At 36.4% G+C, this 20360-nt stretch overlaps 1 protein-coding gene across 1 annotated transcript in view; it reads left to right on the top strand.

Annotated features, from left to right (window-relative positions):
* LOC138315495 (protein Jumonji-like) overlaps positions 1 to 20360 on the top strand; it is a 37847-nt gene that overhangs the window by 14875 nt on the left and 2612 nt on the right. The window contains 16 exon segments of the mRNA XM_069256556.1: positions 805 to 1627; positions 1896 to 2107; positions 4020 to 4090; positions 4728 to 4806; positions 5278 to 5403; positions 6717 to 6872; positions 8441 to 8539; positions 8842 to 8963; positions 11683 to 11753; positions 12259 to 12373; positions 16062 to 16170; positions 16289 to 16471; positions 16689 to 16790; positions 16792 to 16814; positions 18323 to 18482; positions 20217 to 20324. Coding sequence (XP_069112657.1) covers positions 805 to 1627; positions 1896 to 2107; positions 4020 to 4090; positions 4728 to 4806; positions 5278 to 5403; positions 6717 to 6872; positions 8441 to 8539; positions 8842 to 8963; positions 11683 to 11753; positions 12259 to 12373; positions 16062 to 16170; positions 16289 to 16471; positions 16689 to 16790; positions 16792 to 16814; positions 18323 to 18482; positions 20217 to 20324 — 2559 coding nt within the window.

Below are 20360 nucleotides of genomic sequence, written 5' to 3'. Positions count from 1 at the left end.
GGTTGCATGTTTTCATTTTCTCGCCTTCAACCGTTTTGTTGTTTTGATTGAATGTGCTTTGATAAATATTACAACTTTTAAAATTTGTTCGTTTCTTATAAATTAGTTTGTTTCATTTTACTAACATTAGCTGTACATTAGAACCTCTTTATCACAAAGTCAGCTGTATGTACAATGCCGGATCTCAGAGGTAAATCTCAAAACACATATATAATAATATAACCAATATGAAATTGAGGCTCAACTAGGTCCTCCATCAGTAGTTGGTTGTCATGGCTGCTATCTTCGTCACTTGCAAAGTGAGATGAATATAATCTTATCAAGATTAGACAATTAAGGCATGATGAATTGTGTTTTAACATATAAAGCACAGCTCAGCTAATAGGAGATATTAAGGTTCTAATTGTACATTAAATACTAAATATTGTTTTCTTTGTTCTAATGCTTAATTTTTACATATTATCTAACAATTATTCATGCATGAAAATACAATTTATAATTCAGAATGTTGTTTTAAGCATAACAAGCTACAAGTGTATAAAATGTTAGATTTGCTAAGATTTTATCTTAAATAAAAACCTACATATATTTCAGTATCTAACAAAAGTAATTAAAAAATACTGTGTGAAGAAATCGGAAAGTCATACTGATTTTTGTTTAATTCTGTTTGTTAAATTTTTAATTGTAACATTTATTGATTTTCCAAGGCTACCTGTAATTCTACACACAAACATGATTAATGATAAATATATACAACATAATAAATGGCATCAGATTGAACTCTATATATTTTTTTTCCTGTAGATGAAAGCCAAGATAAAGAATGAAAGGAACAAACGAACAACAAAACAAACTTCAGGAAAACAGAGACTTTCCCAAGGGAGGCAAGTAAAAACATCTAGTATTGTAAAGAAAAGTAAGTTCAAACCAGCAACAAAGTTCATCGCACACAGACTACCCCAAAGGAAGGCAAAGTTACGCTGGAACAGTTGTTACCTTGAAGACGATGACTTTGATCACGAGGTCAGCTTTGTGTTTAAACAGTCTCCCGAATCAAACATGAGTCGTAAACGTAAAACAGACCTAGACACAGAACCATCAAACTCAGGATCAACCATCAGTGTACCTTTAAAAAAGACTAGACTTCAAAAAGTAGAGAAAAAATCACTTAAAGCAAAAAGTCATGGAAAAATCCAGTTACGACAAGTAAAGAAAAAGGTAAAGACAGCGAATTTGAAAGTTATCGGACAAAAAAATACCCAAGGTGAATGTGATAGTTCGTCTGGGGTTCATACTCGTTCGGGAGTTGTGTTGAGGGGAGATGGGAGTGGGGAGAACCCAAATGCAACTACGTCCCCTCAACCCGTCCTCAATACCAGCCCACCGACAACAGGTAATAAAGCCGTTCTCGAGGGCAGCAAGAAACAATCTCAAGTCAGACAGAAAAAAGGTGTGGTTAGAAAAAATTTTGACAAGAATATGAAATTAAAGTTATTCTCCAGTGAAAACCCGAGGAAAGTGAAAATGGAAGTTGAGAAGGACTCAAAAAGTGAGACTTTTGCATCTGATTCAGTCAAGCAGGGATCAATAAATTCTGATTTGATGAAGCAGAAAAGGAAGCTATCAGGTGAGACTCTGGTATTTCATTTCTAATGACATTAAAACAACATCATGGAAAAGATGTTTTAAATTCAAAACTGTCGTAATAGAAGTGGATTCTTTTCTGTTCATGTATGTTAGTATATAATCCAGCTTACATATTTGTTTACAAGACGATAATGATTCCCATACAAGCTGATGATTGTAATAAATTAATGAATACATATATAGGTATCTGTAAAGTATGTCTAGAACTATGTGTAATAATGATTTATTTCATTAATGCAATATGATAGTGAAAAGGAAGTCGAAGGATGTGCCTTCCATGGATAGGGAAGTGAAACAGGAGCCATTTCCAGGGCCCGGAGAACCTGCCAGACTCGTAGAAGCTCCTACGTTTTATCCGTCTGAGGACCAGTTCTCCGATCCAATAAAGTACATACAGTCCATCACCATGGTGGCAGAGCCATATGGAATGTGTAGGATCATTCCACCCTGTAGTTGGAAGGTTAGTTCTTTATTGTACATGTATCCCTTATACAGCTGTTTCAAGCAGAACCTTAGTAAACTTCTGTGTGGAATTTACTGTGTTTGAGTTGACCTGTACATGTGTTGAATAGACCTTTGATGAGTTTACCTGTCTTGAAATGATAATTGTTGAATAGACCTGTGTTGAATCAACCTGTCTTGATTTGACTATGTCAAATTGGCAATTTTTGAATTGATCTGTGCTGAATTACCTTGTGTTTGTTTTAACCTTATATTATGTCACGAGAGTGATTATAATATGGGTACATGTAATTGTTCACGAGTACATAAATAGACTCCAACAGCTATTAACAGTTGACAATATTTATTACACACAAACAGAGACAGATAACCCTGAAATAAAAAGAACAATACCTGACAATATATAGGGACACATAAATGAACAGACTACTATATCTTCTATATTTATACTGTAAGGTATAAAATATAAACAGGTATCTATTTATTATATTATAATATTGAATTGTATTTTAATTTCAGAGTTACATATATTTACAAATAACATTTAATTTACAGTCACTTGACTCTATGCATTGCCCTAACCTCACCGACCACGTGCGGTCGTTTGTTATACATATACATAATATAAAGCTTTATGGACAAGTTATTTAAAAATGCTCCACCGCCGACAGAGCATAAATGATATTCATCATTTGAATAATAATTGGTACTTAATCGTGTATATAAAGGTCTTGTTAACACCAAAAAAATATGAAATAATTAATTTTGCCTTTGGTGAATGCGTAATCAGTGCTTCATTCGATATAGGATATAGTGCCATGGTTTTTTTTCGGGATGCAATTAATTATTTTTCATATTTTGAACTTGAAGTAAAATAAGAAGCTCAAACTTTTTAAAGGTGGTAATGGTGTAAAGTAAGTAACTTTTGTAACTGAATAAAAATACTAGATCGTCTGCTTCTGTTTTTGATAGTGAAAAAATACCATTTGTCAGCGGAGGAGCATCTTTAAAGTGAATAGTCGGGCAAAGAAAACCAGTCTAAATGCGTTCATTGGCCTTCCAAAAGTTCTCACATATTAATATGACGGCCAAATTCTGCTTACGTTTCTCAGTTCTGACCATTAAAGTAAAGGAAAGTTGAAAGCATTGAAAGCGAGGCTGCGTGTAAATGTAACCATGGACATAGTCAGCCGGGAGGACGTTTTAGGATTCCTATAATTTAAATTAATTTCTTCGTACGCAGACAGATTTTGACGAGAGATTTTATTTTTCTATTTCATAAGAAATTATACTGGATACATTCACACCATTTTTACCGACTTTAGCCATCCTTGCCCGACTGTTCACTTTAAAGAAGTTATAACAGAAAACTATAAAGTATATTGATTATATTGCATAGTGAAGAAAAAGTTAATTACTTTATTTCTAGTTATATAAACATACCTTTCAGTACTGTGGCCGTAAAGCACACATGTACAGGCTTCTAGCTATAGGTGGTGTATGTCCAGTGCCTATTTTCCACGTAATGTGCGGACACGCTTCCTCAAGGATGGGCATGCACGTGCCAGGACAGGGTCATGCAGGGTCAATGTGACACACTCAACCAATCCATTTACTCGCCTCTCATACGTCATCATAACAACTTACACACACAGATTTACATGTACAGGAAATTACATGACACAGAGACATGTAAATTCAGACAGACATAGGGACATGTTAATTCAGACAATACACAGCGCATGTAGTTAAAATACCATATATTATATATATGGTGAATTTAAACTACGCGACAATTATTTTAAATGTATTTTATATTTGAATATAAGCTATTGCTACTATGTCACAATTCATTTCTCCATTATGTTTTAAGTACATGTCTTCTAATTGTCCTCTTTTGTATACTTTAGCCTGACAGTAAGATAAGCGAGGAGTTGCGGTTCACCACACAGAAGCAGTATATCCACAGGTTATATGATAGGTATGTACCTGATACACGCATCTGTTACACTCTGATCATTATCTCAGATAAGTAATGTAGGTTACAAACACTTATCTGACCCAGATACTGAATTTAATCAGTTATATGATGTACATATGGAATACAAGACTAGATTACCTGCCATATTACCGATTAGGATCAAGATCTTGACCAAAATGATTTTGATTGGTCAATTCAATCAACAAATCGTTGGGTTCATTTAGCATGCTCAAAAGACAATTTTGCATTTCAACATCCAATACACACAACTACTTGCATGTTTTATTGTTTTCCGTTAATACATAATTGATATTGTTTACAATTTACCATTGTATAGCGGACTAGATGTCAGCTAGGAAAATCCACTGAATGTTATAAACATAAGCCAATCCAATTGCCAAGATCGATAGCCCTGACCTGTCATTGTACATGCGGAGTGAAGCCTAGCGGAGAGTAGAAAAACTACGGCAGGCAATCCAGTGTAATGGAATACAAACATCTATTACACCCAAATCATGTCTCTCTTTTCGATTGCTAAAAATATTAAATCTTATTTTAGACATATATAAAACAATGGTTTATTAAATTTTAGTATGCTTGTTTAAATCAGATTTAAGTAATTGATGTTTTAATGCAGGTTTGGGCCCAATGTATGTCAGATGAAAGCTATACAGAAACACCTAAATTCCCATGGTGTGTCCGAGCCTTTTCCAGTGGTAAGTCCTTCTGTGTGTCTCAGGAGCTTTCCTCTGTGATGAATCCTTGAGATTATCATCTTTTGTCCATGTCTTTACATGTAGTAAGCCTTATAAGATGTCCACGGTTTGTTTTTCCAAGGTAAGTCATCAAACCTATCATAGGGGTTACTCTGTAAAAACTCTTGAGACTTGCATATAAAAAATTCAGAAATCTGATGCATGTATCAAAAAAATGTTACTCAGAGTGTGAAGATGAAATATTTTTTATCTAGCATCGGTCAAAGGTTTTGATTGTGTAAACTAAGGAATTCCCTACACAACTTTTTTTCTCAAAAATGCAAAGGCACATCATAATATTTAACCTCAATCTATTAGATATTTCCTTTCTCTCTTATCCTTCATAAGCCTTTGTTTGTTTCTTTTATAAAAATAATTATAACAAAAAGTAAGAACATAATCTATATATCATGTAATTTTTCTTCTCTTTAGATCGGAGGTATAGAGATAGACATATGTAAATTCTCCACTGTTATTCGTCACCTTGGAGGAATGCAGAATGTCATTGAAAAGAAGAAGTTATTAAAAGTTGCAGATATCATGGGAATTCCTAAATCAGTAAGGATTTACAAATTACGACATACATAAATAATTATACTCGCTGGCTATGTGGATCTTACTACACGTCATCCTCGATAATCCATGGGTTACCATCTCCGACATTTTATCCACCCCTGGACTATCTCATAGTAAAACTGGAGGCAGCAGAAGACACATGGTATTTAATTCTTTTGATGTACATCAAAGGAATTATATAACAGTACACTGTTGCTTACACTGTGTTGCTTTGAAGTTGGGCATAGCTCTCTCTATAATCTTTAAAGGAAGTCTCTGCAGGCCTGTGATTGGTCAGTTTTTATCCCCCATGAAACATGTTAGCGGGGGATATTAAACTGGACTCTGTCTGACTGAGATTCTTTTCCAGGCTATAACACAAAAACCAGTAAGCGCAGCTCCTTTAAACTTTCTGTATACATCAGACAAGTGCCCTAGTTGTGCATTTTGCTATTATAGACCATTCATCTTCGGTACTTTTTCTGTTACCATGGAAACTAAGTCAAAAATACCAACTACTGTTTCATTTTGTTTCCCTGCTATAACACAAAAATTATGCAGCACAGACCCTTGAAACTTTCTGTTAATTTCAGACGAGTGCCCTAGTCGTGCCTTTTGCTATTGTGGACCATTTATATTTATTTTTTTTTCTTTTACCATGAAATTTGTGTCAAGGATAACATATTACTGTTTCTTTTTTGTAACCTGTTTTACAATACTCATACATTTAAAGTTGTACTTTGATAACTCTTACTTTGAGCTTGATATATACATATATATGGGTTTTCATACCAACTGTGGGGCGTGGGGGATAATGCCATGCTTTGCGGCTCCTTGTTTTCTCCTGAACTTCCTCCAGTTTTACTATGATATTGTCCATGAGAGATGTGACATCAGTGATATAGTAACCCATGGAAAATGGAGGACTACTACAAGTGTACAGAATTCAGGCAATTTTAGAAAAGCCAATATAACAGCCATTTATTCTGGCTGCTGGCCTGTTTTAATATCACAATCTTTGGATAATTTTGCTGTCAACATCAAGGTTAACATCATAAGACTTTGTAAGATAGCAAGAAAACAGACTGAAACAATTGTGAACAAAATGTGATTGCACAAATATTCTCGAACATTTTGACAACATATTTATCAAGATGAAGATAATTTGGGTTGTTATTGTAGGCCCAGGATAGAGGGACCAAGCTGTACGATGCCTACTGTAAATTTCTAGTTTCCTTTGTTATTGTAGGCCCAGGATAGAGGGACCAAGCTGTACGACGCTTACTGTAAATTTCTAGTTTCCTTTGTTATTGTAGGCCCAGGATAGAGGGACCAAGCTGTACGACGCCTACTGTAAATTTCTAGTCTCTTATGATATGCTGTCAGCAGACAAGAAACGAAAACTTGAAGATGAGGTCACAGAGACAAGGAAAAACAAGAAAGACAATAAGGAAGAGGAGTGTGTCTTAAAGGTAAATATCCCTTGTCAAGAACACTGAATAGGGTCAAGGTCACTTAAATCATAAACATACAGTGGAACTTGCTTGATACGAACTCGGATAATTCGACAACTTGGCTTAATACGAAGTACTTTGCCGGTCCCGGCCGAATTCCTTTTTTATCTTTGTTGAACAAACTCGGAAAATTCTAATTCAGTCCGAATGACCTTAATCATACATAAAATGTTCATGTAACTCAAATTGAGATTTTTTTGGCCGAAAATGTCGATTTCTTTTTCATAAATATGCCGTAAAACGGCATTTCAAAAGCCGCTTACAACTACAAAAACATGGAAAAACTGTTTAACGTTTAGCAATGAACCTAAGTTATATTGTATCAACAATCATCAGCGATAGTAAATTGTAAAGCTGCAGTACATGTTCATTACTAGTACATAAGCTATACCCTGACTAAAATGGCAACATGATAAAAACAGGTGCTCTCGTCAGTTGACTTAATTGAGAACTCGCTGAATTCGAACACTCCAATAACTCGAAGTTTTATCTCGGTCCCTTCGAGTTCGTATTAACCGAGTTCCACTGTATCTAGAACATCAATAATTGAGCTTATATATATAGAGATTGGAAACTCCTTCTTTGTCTTTGTTGATAGGCAGAGAGACCTCCGGTTTATAGGCATTTTCCCTTGGCAATCTACTTTTCAGTGTATTCTTTTAAACATGATATTTTTGCATCAATACAAAGTGTAAACATTATATCAAGGTTTGATATGTCCAATTGTCCTGATTAATATGATTTAATATGAAGCATGAAAATGACCACTTTTACATGGTTTTTTTTTTTCGAAAATCATACCTTGGAAACCAGGGCCGTTTTCGTTTACTCGGAACAACCGGTTCGACCGTTGGTTAAAGTAATTGTTTCAATTATAAATCCTGACGGACCTGCAGTATTTAATACAGGCCTGTGAGGGCTTTGCCAAGGCTCGTCTGAAAACAGTATAAAATCAACAGGTCCGTCTTTAATTAATAAACGAACTACTAGGTCCAACCAGTCAAACCGTATAATCGAAAACGGCCCTGAAGTGCATTTTGTTTTATTAGTATATAAGTTAAAAATATTTTTTTTCTTTTCAAAATCTTACTCATACCATTTGAAAATTACTGAACGTATGTAACATATTAAAGTTGTACTCCTGTATTTAATTATGTAAGAATATATCTAAAAACCTCTGAGCACATACAGAGGTACATCTGCCACGTGTAAAAATGGTGGAGTTGCCAATCTCTCTACTATATGTTTCTGCTTAAATTGATGAATTCAAGGTCACCTCAGTATAAAGCTTTTGTATTATGTCATTCTTTAACTTGTGAAGGTTATTAATTTTCATTTTTGAACTGTTAATTTCTCTATTTCTTTTGTGACTTAAGTGCATTAGATTTGCTGGGAGGAGGTTAACAAATGGATATCAAATTTCATTGCTTTTCCAGTAGATATATTATTGCTCCTTGGAAAATAGTAAATGCTGTCTGATTAAGAATAAAATGTCCATGTAACATTGCTGCTTTCTGTATCTACAGGGGAAGAATATGTCTTTGACTATGTTCCATAAAGCAGCTCGAAACATTGGTGCAGCTTGGCTAAGGGATCCTGCCACCAACTCTACAGAAAATGTCGAGGTTTGTCTTTATTTGAAATATTGAAAAAACATTTTCATTAGGAAACATTTGTTGAAATCTCTATGTAGAAATTAACAGATATTTTAGATTGATTTGTTTGCTCTGGAAACTCAGATTTTGCTCTACTTCAAAAACTTGACACATGTAAAAATTTGTTTGCTGTGTAATGTAATTGGAGTATATATGATATCAATACTGTCAAAGCTTCCATTTATAAACATGAAAAAAAACAATGAATAAATAATGAAGTGGGAATCACTGTAATGCTCTTGAATGTCAATGATGTTTTCTCATTGTTTTAGAAAGAGTACTGGAACATTGTGAAGGGCAGAAAATCTCATGTTGTTGTACATGGCGGCCATATTAATACTCAGACTGGTAGCTGTGCTGCTGTCTCTTCTAAAAAAGACAACCACTACTACAGGTAAAGACAATATGAGTACATGTACATGATGGGAGATGTGAGCCCATGCTCAAAGGAGACCCTTTTAAATACGTCTTTTTTATAATGTTATTTATTTTTAATTAGTTATATGAATATGTAACTGGGGGGTGAATTGGAGTATGGAAACATAACACCAATTCCGGATTTGGGTTCGGTAACTTCGCCAATTTATTAGTGGAATTAATAAACTCATCAATTGCAAGTGGACCCTGTAAATATACAGAAACATACATTATAATATTAAGATATATAAAGTTAAAGATACATGTACTTGGTTATATACACAATCAAGGGGAATAACTCTTACGGTTATAACCTTTCAATTATTACAATTTATTACATATTATTCAGAGACATTTAACCATTTGCACATGATGAAATAATTATTAATGTGTTTCATTTAAGCGATAAATATAATCTGTACGTTTATAGATATACAGAGCGTTACATTAATTTAAAATCATCATAAATTACAACATAATATATCTATACGATAACGTAACATTTTGTCAAGTTCTATACATTCATACTACCAGAATCTCTATAGACTTTGGAATATAATTATTTCAATATAAAAATATGATTAGATAGATACCTCCATGTGGTACAGAGCCCAATACATCGCTAGACCACTATGACCATAGTCATTGGTAATACCTGCTGGGGATGTTCTAAATTATAAAAAATAATCAACAATCAGAACATGTATATATTGTCGATCACTAATATATACAACTGTTTCAGGCAAGATGCGCATTTGTTATAAACAATTGACTTTCCAAAACTCATTTTATTAATACATGGTAGAATACAGTAATACCGTAAAAATACAAAAATCGGAAATTTGAATATTCGGGATATAAATCGACAGTGATTAGTTGGACTGGGAATTGTGAAGTTAGTATTGCATACATCACTTACTTACATTGTTACATACGTCCAAGTCAAGTCAGGGTTGTGTCAATTTTACCAGACGATACCACGTCTGACCAGTATCAATATCTGCCCAGGTGTAACATAGGAGGGAAAACCAACTAAGGCCGAAACTGACCAGTGACCCCTGGGTAAACCAGTAGACTATAACATATTACATGTATACTATAAGTATAGAACTGGTCGGGAATATTTTAAAGATTAGAACAAACAATAATAGGTTTTTCCAAGCAAATCTTTTTTAGCCCACCATCATCAGATGGTGGGCTATTCAAATCGCCTTTCGTCCGTGCTCCGTCGTCCGTCCGTCCTTCCGTTAACAATTCTTGTTACCGCTATTCCACAGAAAGTGCTGAAAGGATCTTTCTCAAATTTCATATGTAGGTTCCCCTAGGACCCTAGTTGTGCATATTGCATTTTGGGACCGATCGGTCAACAGGATGGCCGACAGTCGGCCATCCTGGATTTTGATAGTTGAAGTTTGTTACCGCTATTTCTCAAAAAGTCCAATAGGGATCTTTCTCAAATTTCATATGCAGGTTCCCCTAGGACCCTAGTTGTGCATAGTGCATTTTGGGACCAATCGGTGAACAAGATGGCCGACAGGCAGCCATCTTGGATTTTGATAGTTAAAGTTTGTTACCGCTATTTCTCAAAATGTTTAGAAGGGATCTTTCTCAAATTTCATATATAGGTTCCCCTAGGGTCCTTGTTTTGCATATTGCATTTTGGGACCGATCGGTCAACAAGATGGCCGACAGGCGGCCATCTTGGATTTTGATAGTTAAAGTTTGTTACCGCTATTTCTCAAAATGTTTAGAAGGGATCTTTCTCAAAATACAAGATATAGGTTCCCCTACGGTCCTTGTTTTGCATATTGCATTTTGGGACCGATCTGTCAACAAGATGGCCGACAGTCGGCCATCTTGGATTTTGATAGTTGAAGTTTGTTACCGCTATTTCTCAAAAAGTGCAATAGGGATCTTTCTCAAATTTCATATACAGGTTCCCCTAGGACCCTAGTTGTGCATATTGCATTTTGGGACCGATCGGTCAACAAGATGGCCGACAGGCGGCCATCTTGGATTATGATAGTTGAAGTTTGTTACCGCTATTTCTCAAAAAGTGCAATAGGGATCTTTCTCAAATTTCATATACAGGTTCCCCTAGGACCCTAGTTGTGCATATTGCATTTTGGGACCATCTTGGATTTTGATAGTTAAAGTTTGTTACCGCTATTTCTCAAAAAGTGCTGAGATGTTCTCAAAAAGTGCTGAAGGATCTTTCTCTAATTTCATATATAGGTTCCCCTAGGGTCCTTGTTTTGCATATTGCATTTTGGGATGGATCGGTGAACAAGATGGCCGACAGGTGGCCATCTTGGATTTTGATACTTAAAGTTTGTTATCGCCATTTCTTAGAAAGTACTATAGCGATCTGTCTCAAATTTTATATATAGTGTGTTTGAAAAAGTTTGAAAAGCAGGGAAAAGATCCCTCTTTCCATTGTCAGACCCAGATCATTCTTTGGTGGGCGCCAAGATCCCTCTGGGATCTCTTGTTTGTAGCAATATTTACATCATTAAAAATAAGCAATTACAAAAAGGTACGATATTATAAGACTGTATTATATATCGACCCTGTTACGTCTACATAGACATATACATCTTACTGGGGTATTCTTTAACTCTTTTATCTATTAATTATAAGTGATTATTCTTTTTAATAATATATGATAATGATTTTATTTTTTGTTTTGGATGTAGTCATCCTTGGAATCTTAACAACCTGCCTCACAGCCCGGATTCACTGCTTCGTTACCTGGGACATCTATGTGGTGAGTATGGAGACATCTGTATTTGTAATGATCTTGTCGATAATATGATTATTGTCTACTTGTGTATTTGATCTGTGCCATAAGATAGTGTGCCATAAGAATTATAGTCTAAACTCGTTATCTCAAATTCCTGGTCTCTAGAACGGATATTCAGTGGGAAAAAAATTGTTGCTATCTCAAATTTAATTTCAGTCTAAATGTCAAATAAAAAAAAAATCAATTATGTAAATAAACAATGTATTCAAACATCTGAAAACATATAACCAAAACTTATAAGTTGGATAATCATGATAATATGCTGATCACGGTAATTGGCATGTACCCGGCTGTAATAATCATAAGATAAGGACAGTTAAAAACCACATTCTGATTAAACCTAATACCATTACATTTGAGTCGAATTCTGGATAAGTCAAATTATTTTTGTTGGAATGTTGAATTTCGAGATAACAAGTTTTGACTGTATGTGTTGGTTGACAGTCTGTAACTCTGTACTTAATTCTAGGTGTGACCATACCTACACTACATATGGGGATGGCCTTCACCACTTCCTGTTGGTCTGCAGACACACACAGACTTCCTTATATCCAGTATCTACACACAGAGGCAGATTCAGTCTGGTAAGTGACACCTCTTTATACTGACATACACAGGCTGTCTTATATCCAGTATCTACACACAGAGGCAGATACAGTGTGGTAAGTGACCTAATATATGTATTATATATCGACCCTGTTACGTCTACATAGACATATACATCTTACTGGGGTATTCTTTAACTCTTTTATCTATTAATTATAAGTGATTATTCTTTTTAATAATATATGATAATGATTTTATTTTTTGTTTTGGATGTAGTCATCCTTGGAATCTTAACAACCTGCCTCACAGCCCGGATTCACTGCTTCGTTACCTGGGACATCTATGTGGTGAGTATGGAGACATCTGTATTTGTAATGATCTTGTCGATAATATGATTATTGTCTACTTGTGTATTTGATCTGTGCCATAAGATAGTGTGCCATAAGAATTATAGTCTAAACTCGTTATCTCAAATTCCTGGTCTCTAGAACGGATATTCAGTGGGAAAAAAATTGTTGCTATCTCAAATTTAATTTCAGTCTAAATGTCAAATAAAAAAAAAATCAATTATGTAAATAAACAATGTATTCAAACATCTGAAAACATATAACCAAAACTTATAAGTTGGATAATCATGATAATATGCTGATCACGGTAATTGGTTTTTATCCAGCATGTACCCGGCTGTAATAATCATAAGATAAGGACAGTTAAAAACCACATTCTGATTAAACCTAATACCATTACATTTGAGTCGAATTCTGGATAAGTCAAATTATTTTTGTTGGAATGTTGAATTTCGAGATAACAAGTTTTGACTGTATGTGTTGGTTGACAGTCTGTAACTCTGTACTTAATTCTAGGTGTGACCATACCTACACTACATATGGGGATGGCCTTCACCACTTCCTGTTGGTCTGCAGACACACACAGACTTCCTTATATCCAGTATCTACACACAGAGGCAGATTCAGTCTGGTAAGTGACACCTCTTTATACTGACATACACAGGCTGTCTTATATCCAGTATCTACACACAGAGGCAGATACAGTCTGGTAAGTGACCTCTCTTTATACTGACATACATAGACTTCCTTATATCCAGTATCTACACACAGAGGCAGATACAGTCTGGTAAGTGACACCTCTTTATACTGACATACACAGGCTGTCTTATATTCAGTATCTACACACAGAGGCAGATACAGTCTGGTAAGTGACACCTCTTTATACTGACATACACAGACTGCGTTATATCCAGTATCTACACACAAAGGTAGATACAGTCTAGTAAGTGACATCTCTTTATACTGACATACATATACTTCCTTATATCCAGTATCTACACACAGAGGCAGATACAGTCTGGTAAGTGACACCTCTTTATACTGACATACACAGACTGCGTTATATCCAGTATCTTCACACAGAGGTAGATACAGTCTGGTAAGTGACACCTCTTTATACTGACATACACAGACTGCGTTATATCCAGTATCTACACACAGAGGTAGATACAGTCTGGTAAGTGACACCTCTTTATACTGACATACATATACTTCCGTATATCCAGTATCTACACACAGAGGCAGATACAGTCTGGTAAGTGACAGCTCTTTATACTGACATACACAGACTGCGTTATATCCAGTGTCTACACACAGAGGTAGATACAGCCTTGTAAGTGACACCTCTTTATACTTACATCAACTCTATACATCTACACCAGAGAGATACAGCTGTAAGTGACACCTCTTTTTACTAACATACATAGACTGTGTTATATCCAGTATCTACACACAGAGGTAGATACAGTATTGTAAGTGACACCTCATTATACTGACATACACAGACTTCCTTATATCCAGTATATACACAGAGAGGCAGATACAGTCTTGTAAGTGACACCTCTTTATACTGACATACACAGACTGTGTTATATCCAGTATCTACACACAGAGGCAGATACAGTCTGGTAAGTGACACCTCTTTATACTGACATACATAGACTTTCTTATATCCAGTATCTACACACAGAGGCAGATACAGTCTGGTAAGTGACACCTTTTTATACTGATATACACAGACTGCGTTATATCCCGTATCTATACACAGTCTGGTAAGTGACACCTCATTATACTGACATAAATATATCTCAGGCTGTCTTATATCCAGTATCTACACACAGAGGCAAATACCGTCTGGTAAGTGAAACCTCTTTATACTGACATACACAGGCTGTCTTATATCCAGTATCTACACACAGAGGCAGATACAGTCTGGTAAGTGAAACCTCTTTATACTGACATACACAGGCTGTCTTATATCCAGTATCTACACACAGAGGCAGATACAGTCTGGTAAGTGACACCTCTTTATACTGACATACATGTACTTCCTTATATCCAGTATCTACACACAGAGGCAGATACAGTCTGGTAAGTGACACCTCTTTATACTGACATACACAGACTGCGTTATATCCAGTATCTTCACACAGAGGTAGATACAGTCTGGTAAGTGACACCTCTTTATACTGACATACACAGACTGCGTTATATCCAGTATCTACACACAGAGGTAGATACAGTCTGGTAAGTGACACCTCTTTATACTGACATACACAGACTGTGTTATATCCAGTATCTACACACAGAGGTAGATACAGTATTGTAAGTGACACCTCATTATACTGACATACACAGACTTCCTTATATCCAGTATCTACACACAGAGGCAGATACAGTCTGGTAAGTGATACCTCTTTATACTGACATACATATACTTCCTTATATCCAGTATCTACACACAGAGGCAGATACAGTCTTGTAAGTGACACCTCTTTATACTGACATACACAGACTGCGTTATATCCATTGTCTACACACAGAGGTAGATACAGCCTTGTAGTGACACCTCTTTTTACTGACATACACAGACTGCGTTATATCCAGTATCTACACACAGAGGCAGATACAGTCTTGTAAGTGACACCTCTTTATACTGACATACACAGACTGTGTTATATCCAGTATCTACACACAGAGGCAGATACAGTCTTGTAAGTGACACCTCTTTATACTGACATACACAGACTTCCTTATATCCAGTATCTACACAAAGAGGCAGATACAGTCTGGTAAGTGACACCCTCTTTATACTGACATACATAGACTTTCTTATATCCAGTATCTACACACAGAGGCAGATACAGTCTGGTAAGTGACACCTCTTTATACTGACATACATAGACTTTCTTATATCCAGTATCTACACACAGAGGCAGATATACAGTCTGGTAAGTGACACCTCTTTATACTGACATGCGTATACTTCCTTATATCCAGTATGTACACACAGAGGCAGATACAGTCTTGTAAGTGACACCTCTTTATACTGACATACATAGACTTTCTTATATCCAGTATGTACACACAGAGGCAGATACAGTCTGGTAAGTGACACCTCTTTACACTGATATACATAGATGGGCCTTTATGAAGTCCTTACATGTGTCATTGTGGATGTCACCTCTTTTTACTGACATTTACAGGCTTCATAAGTTGAAATAACTTGAGTCTTATCCCTTTGTACTTATTATAACAATAAAATGTGTTTTAAAGTCAAAATGACATTTACATCTGCCTGCTATCAAGGACTTTCACAGGGAGACAGGTTGTTTAGATATTTAGTAGCCATAGTTACACACTGTTTTATTGTGAATAGGTATGCTGTACCTGGTCATAAGGAGGAGATGTTTAAGACTGCCATGACAACACTTGTACCATCACTGGTCAATGACAGCCCAAACTGGCTCCCCGAGGATACTGTGATGGTGAGTTAAGTAAGATGGTTCAACCATTCTAGTAAATATTGAATGTTTGATATCATTTTAAGTAATACATTTAGTACAACAAACCGAAGACCTGATGTAAAACTTTACTTATTTACAGGTTCATCCAGATGACCTAACAGCTAATGGTGTAGCCGTCAGTAGATGTGTCCAGCGACCTGGTCAGTTTATTGTTGTGTTTCCTCGCAGTTATACATCAACAATCAGTTGTGGCTATTCCCTGGCAGAGTCCGTCCACTACGCAACCCCCGGCTGGCTGGAGGCTGGTCAGGCTGCTTCAAAGGTGCGACGACTTCTCATGAGGGCCTTACAGCTTACATTTATGTTGACATAATCTTGTATTTAATGCCTAACAACTTCTTATGACACTTTAATGTATATCAGTCACAATTCTGGATGTTTAAGATTGGTATTCCTGCCAAAAAGATACCTGAGATCCATTACATGATGTTGGCATCAGCTGATCTAATAGGCCCTGCTTGACGTTGTATCTTTAACAGGCATTGAACGATAACTTTGAACCAGAACTTTTCTCCATGGATGAGCTCTTAACAAGGATAGCAGAGGATCTAGCAACTCCTGTGGATATTCTGGCAGCTGTGTTTTCCATGGTTACAAAAAGTCATGTAAGTTACTCTGTCATTTTTAGCTCACCTGGCCCGAAGGGCCAGTGAGCTTATGTCATGGTGCGGCGTCCGTCGTCCGTCGGCGTCCGTCTGTCCGTCAACATTTCCTTTAAATCGCTACTAGTCATAGAGTTCTGCATGGAATGTAACCAAATTTGGCCACAAACATCCTTGGTGGAAGGGGAACAGAGTTTGTATAAATTTTGGCTCTGACCCCCCGGGGGCAGGAGGGGCGGGGCCCAATAGGGGAAATAAAGGTAAATCCTATAAATCACTACTAGTCATAGAGTTCTGCATGGAATGTAACCAAATTTGGCCAGAAACATCTTTGGGGGAATAAGAACAGAGTTTGTATAAATTTTGGCTCTGACCCCCCGGGGGCAGGAGGGGTGGGGCCCAATAGGGGAAATGGAGGTAAATCCTATAAATCACTACTTGTCCTAGAGTTCTGCATGGATTTTAACCAAATTTGGCCACAAGCTTCCTTGGGGGAAGGGGAACAGAACTTGTGTAAATTTTGGCTCTGACCCCCTGGGGCAGGAGGGGTGGGGCCCAATAGGGGAAATAGAGGTAAATCCTTTAAATCACTACTAGTCATAGAGTTCTGCACGGATTGTAACCAAATTTGGCCACAAACATCCTTGGTGGAAGGGGAACAGAACTTGTATAAATTTTGACTCTGACCCCCCTGGGGGCAGGAGGAGGCGGGGCTTAATAGGGGAAATAGAGGTAAATCCTATAAATCGCTACTCGTCCTAGAGTTCTGCTTGGATTGTGACCAAATTTGGCCAGAAACATCCTTGGGGGAAGGGGAACAGAACTTGTGTAAATTTTGGCTCTGACCCCCTGGGGCAGGAGGGGTGGGGCCCAATAGGGGATTTAGAGGTAAATATTCAAATTCCTTCAGAAAAGAAACAATGAACCTGTATTCAGAACATTACTTGGCATTACAAACCAGGTGAGCGATACAGGCCCTCTGGGCCTCTTGTTATGACTTTGTTGTAACCATAGATACAGAAGATTATATAAGTAAATTCACAACCTCAGTTCATTGTTACCATGACGGTCTCCATCTGTAGTATATTGTTGTACACCCAAACCTCACAAAACTGTGTTGTTACCATGGATACAAGACATCATGTATATGAATTCATAACCTCAGTTCATTGTTACCATAATGACAGTCTCCAATTGTAGTAGATTGTTGTACACCTAAACCTCACAAAACTGTGTTGTTACCATGGATACAAGACATCATGTATGTGAATTCACAACCTCAGTTCATTGTTACCATAATAACAGTCTCCATTTGTAGTAGATTGTTGTACACCTAAACCTCACAAAACTGTGTTGTTACCATGGATACAAGACATCATGTATGTGAATTCACAACCTCAGTTCATTGTTACCATAATGACAGTCTCCATTTGTAGTAGATTGTTGTACACCTAAACTTCACAAAACTGAACTGCTTGATATAAATGATAACGCTTATGTAATTTTGACAGTGAACAGGAGCTGAATCTCCGACAGCAGTTGTTTGACGCTGGTCTGAAGTCCTCAAAGCGTATGTGTACCACAGGGAATCTGCCGTCCAGGGGAGCATGTCAAGTAGAGGAAATAGTAACAACATGTGACGTGTCCAAAAAAATCTGTTATCTTTCATTGGTAAGGACCATCAGATTGTGTTAACTGTGTTTCTAGGAGATAGCAGTCTTGCTAAGAACCAAATGTATTGATATTTGGAGGTCATTTTAAATAGAAAATTGAAAGAAGGTCAACAAAATGTGAAAAATGTTCTTTTGGAGTTAGAAAAGACCCATGAATTAAGGTTTTTAATAGCTTTTGATAATGAATATTTAGGTCACCTGAGACGAAGTCTCAAGTGACCTATTCTAATCGCCTTTTGTCCGTCGTCCTCCGTCGTCCGTCGTGCGTCGTCCGTCGTATGTCTGTAAACAATTTACATTTTCGACTTCTTCTCCAAAACTGCTGAAGCAATTTCAATGAAATTTTGCAGAAACCTTCTTAGGCATAAGGCCAATCAAAATTGTGAATTTTATGGTCCCCACCCCCCAGGGGGCTGTGGGAGGGGCCAAAAGGGGTAAAATTGAGTAAAATTTCAAAAATCTTCTTCTCTACTCACAGATGTGGTAGAATCAAATACTATTCATAGATAGAAAGGTCTTAAGGTCCTTTACAAAAATTGTGAATTATATGACCCTGTGGTCTCTCGTTTCCGTCTGGGGAGGGGGTTAAGTTTACTATAGTTTATATTGGGAAAACACATTTTTGCGCATTATTTGGTCATTTGTAATAGGAAATGAGTCAAATGTTGTCAGAATTATCAGTATGAGATGGCCATTTAATCCTATTAACAAATTTTCTATGACTGACCCCCAGGGGCCTTAGGGGCGGGGTCAAAAGGGGTCAAATAGGCTAAAACTTCAAAAATATTCTTTTAAAATTCTGGAAATGGTATAAACAAATACACTTTATAGATGAAAAGGTCTTAAAGTTTTTTATACAAATTGTACATTATATGACCCTGGGGTCTCACATTTCTCCCTGGGGAGGGGGTCAAGTTTACTATAGTTTATATAGGAAAAACACATTTATGAGTATGTTTTGTTCAATTTTCATTGGAAACGAGTCAAACTTGGTTAGAATTATTAGCCTGAGATAGCATTTAAATATCATATCCACATTGGTCCTGGCCGACCCCCTGGGGGCAGAGGGGCGGGGCTAAAAAAGGGTCAAATAGGCTAAAACTTCAAATATCTTCTAAAATTCTGGATATAGTAGAATCAAATAATTATAGATGGAAAGGTCTTAGATGTTTTATAAAAATTGTGAATTATATGACCTTGGGGTCTCACTTTACCCCCCGGGGAGGGGTCAAGTTTACTTTAGTTTATATAAGAAAAACATATTTGTGAACATTATTTTCCCAATTTTCGTAGGAAATGAGTCATACTTGATTAGAATTATTAGCCTAAGTAATAGCATTTTAACAACCATATCCGTCCTCGATGACCCCCAGGGGGACCAGAGGGGCAGGACCAAACAGGGTCAAAATGATTAAAATTTCAAAAAATACCTCTAAATTCACAGGTTTGATGGAAGCAAATACTCTTCATTGTCTAAAAAGTCAAATTTATAAATCACTGACCAACTTCAAGGCCCAGCATATAGTGTTTATATGTCTTTAATTTGTTTCATTATTTGTTTAATTATATATTCTAACTCAGGTGACCGTTAAGGCCCATGGGCCTCTTGTTTTATATTACCATAATATTTTGATATTTAGTCATTTTTTCACGAGTGCATAGAGCTCTTTTAATTTTAGTGTGGTAGGTTCTCCTACATATTTTTTTATTTTTATTGATTTTTATTTACAAGGTTTTGAATGAAGTTGATGACCTGGCCTTCTCACTAGAACATGGGCTATCACATGTGCAGAAAAAACGCAATATACGATCCTGTAAACTGATGTACCGTCATACAGAGGTGAGTTATGTAGTGGGTGGAGTTTGAGACATCTTT

This window comes from Argopecten irradians, chromosome 2 (genome assembly GCF_041381155.1).
Source record: "Argopecten irradians isolate NY chromosome 2, Ai_NY, whole genome shotgun sequence".
Lineage (NCBI taxonomy): Eukaryota > Metazoa > Mollusca > Bivalvia > Pectinida > Pectinidae > Argopecten > Argopecten irradians.
The sequence above is the reverse complement of the archived record's forward strand: the minus strand, read 5'-3'. Positions and strand labels throughout refer to the sequence as shown.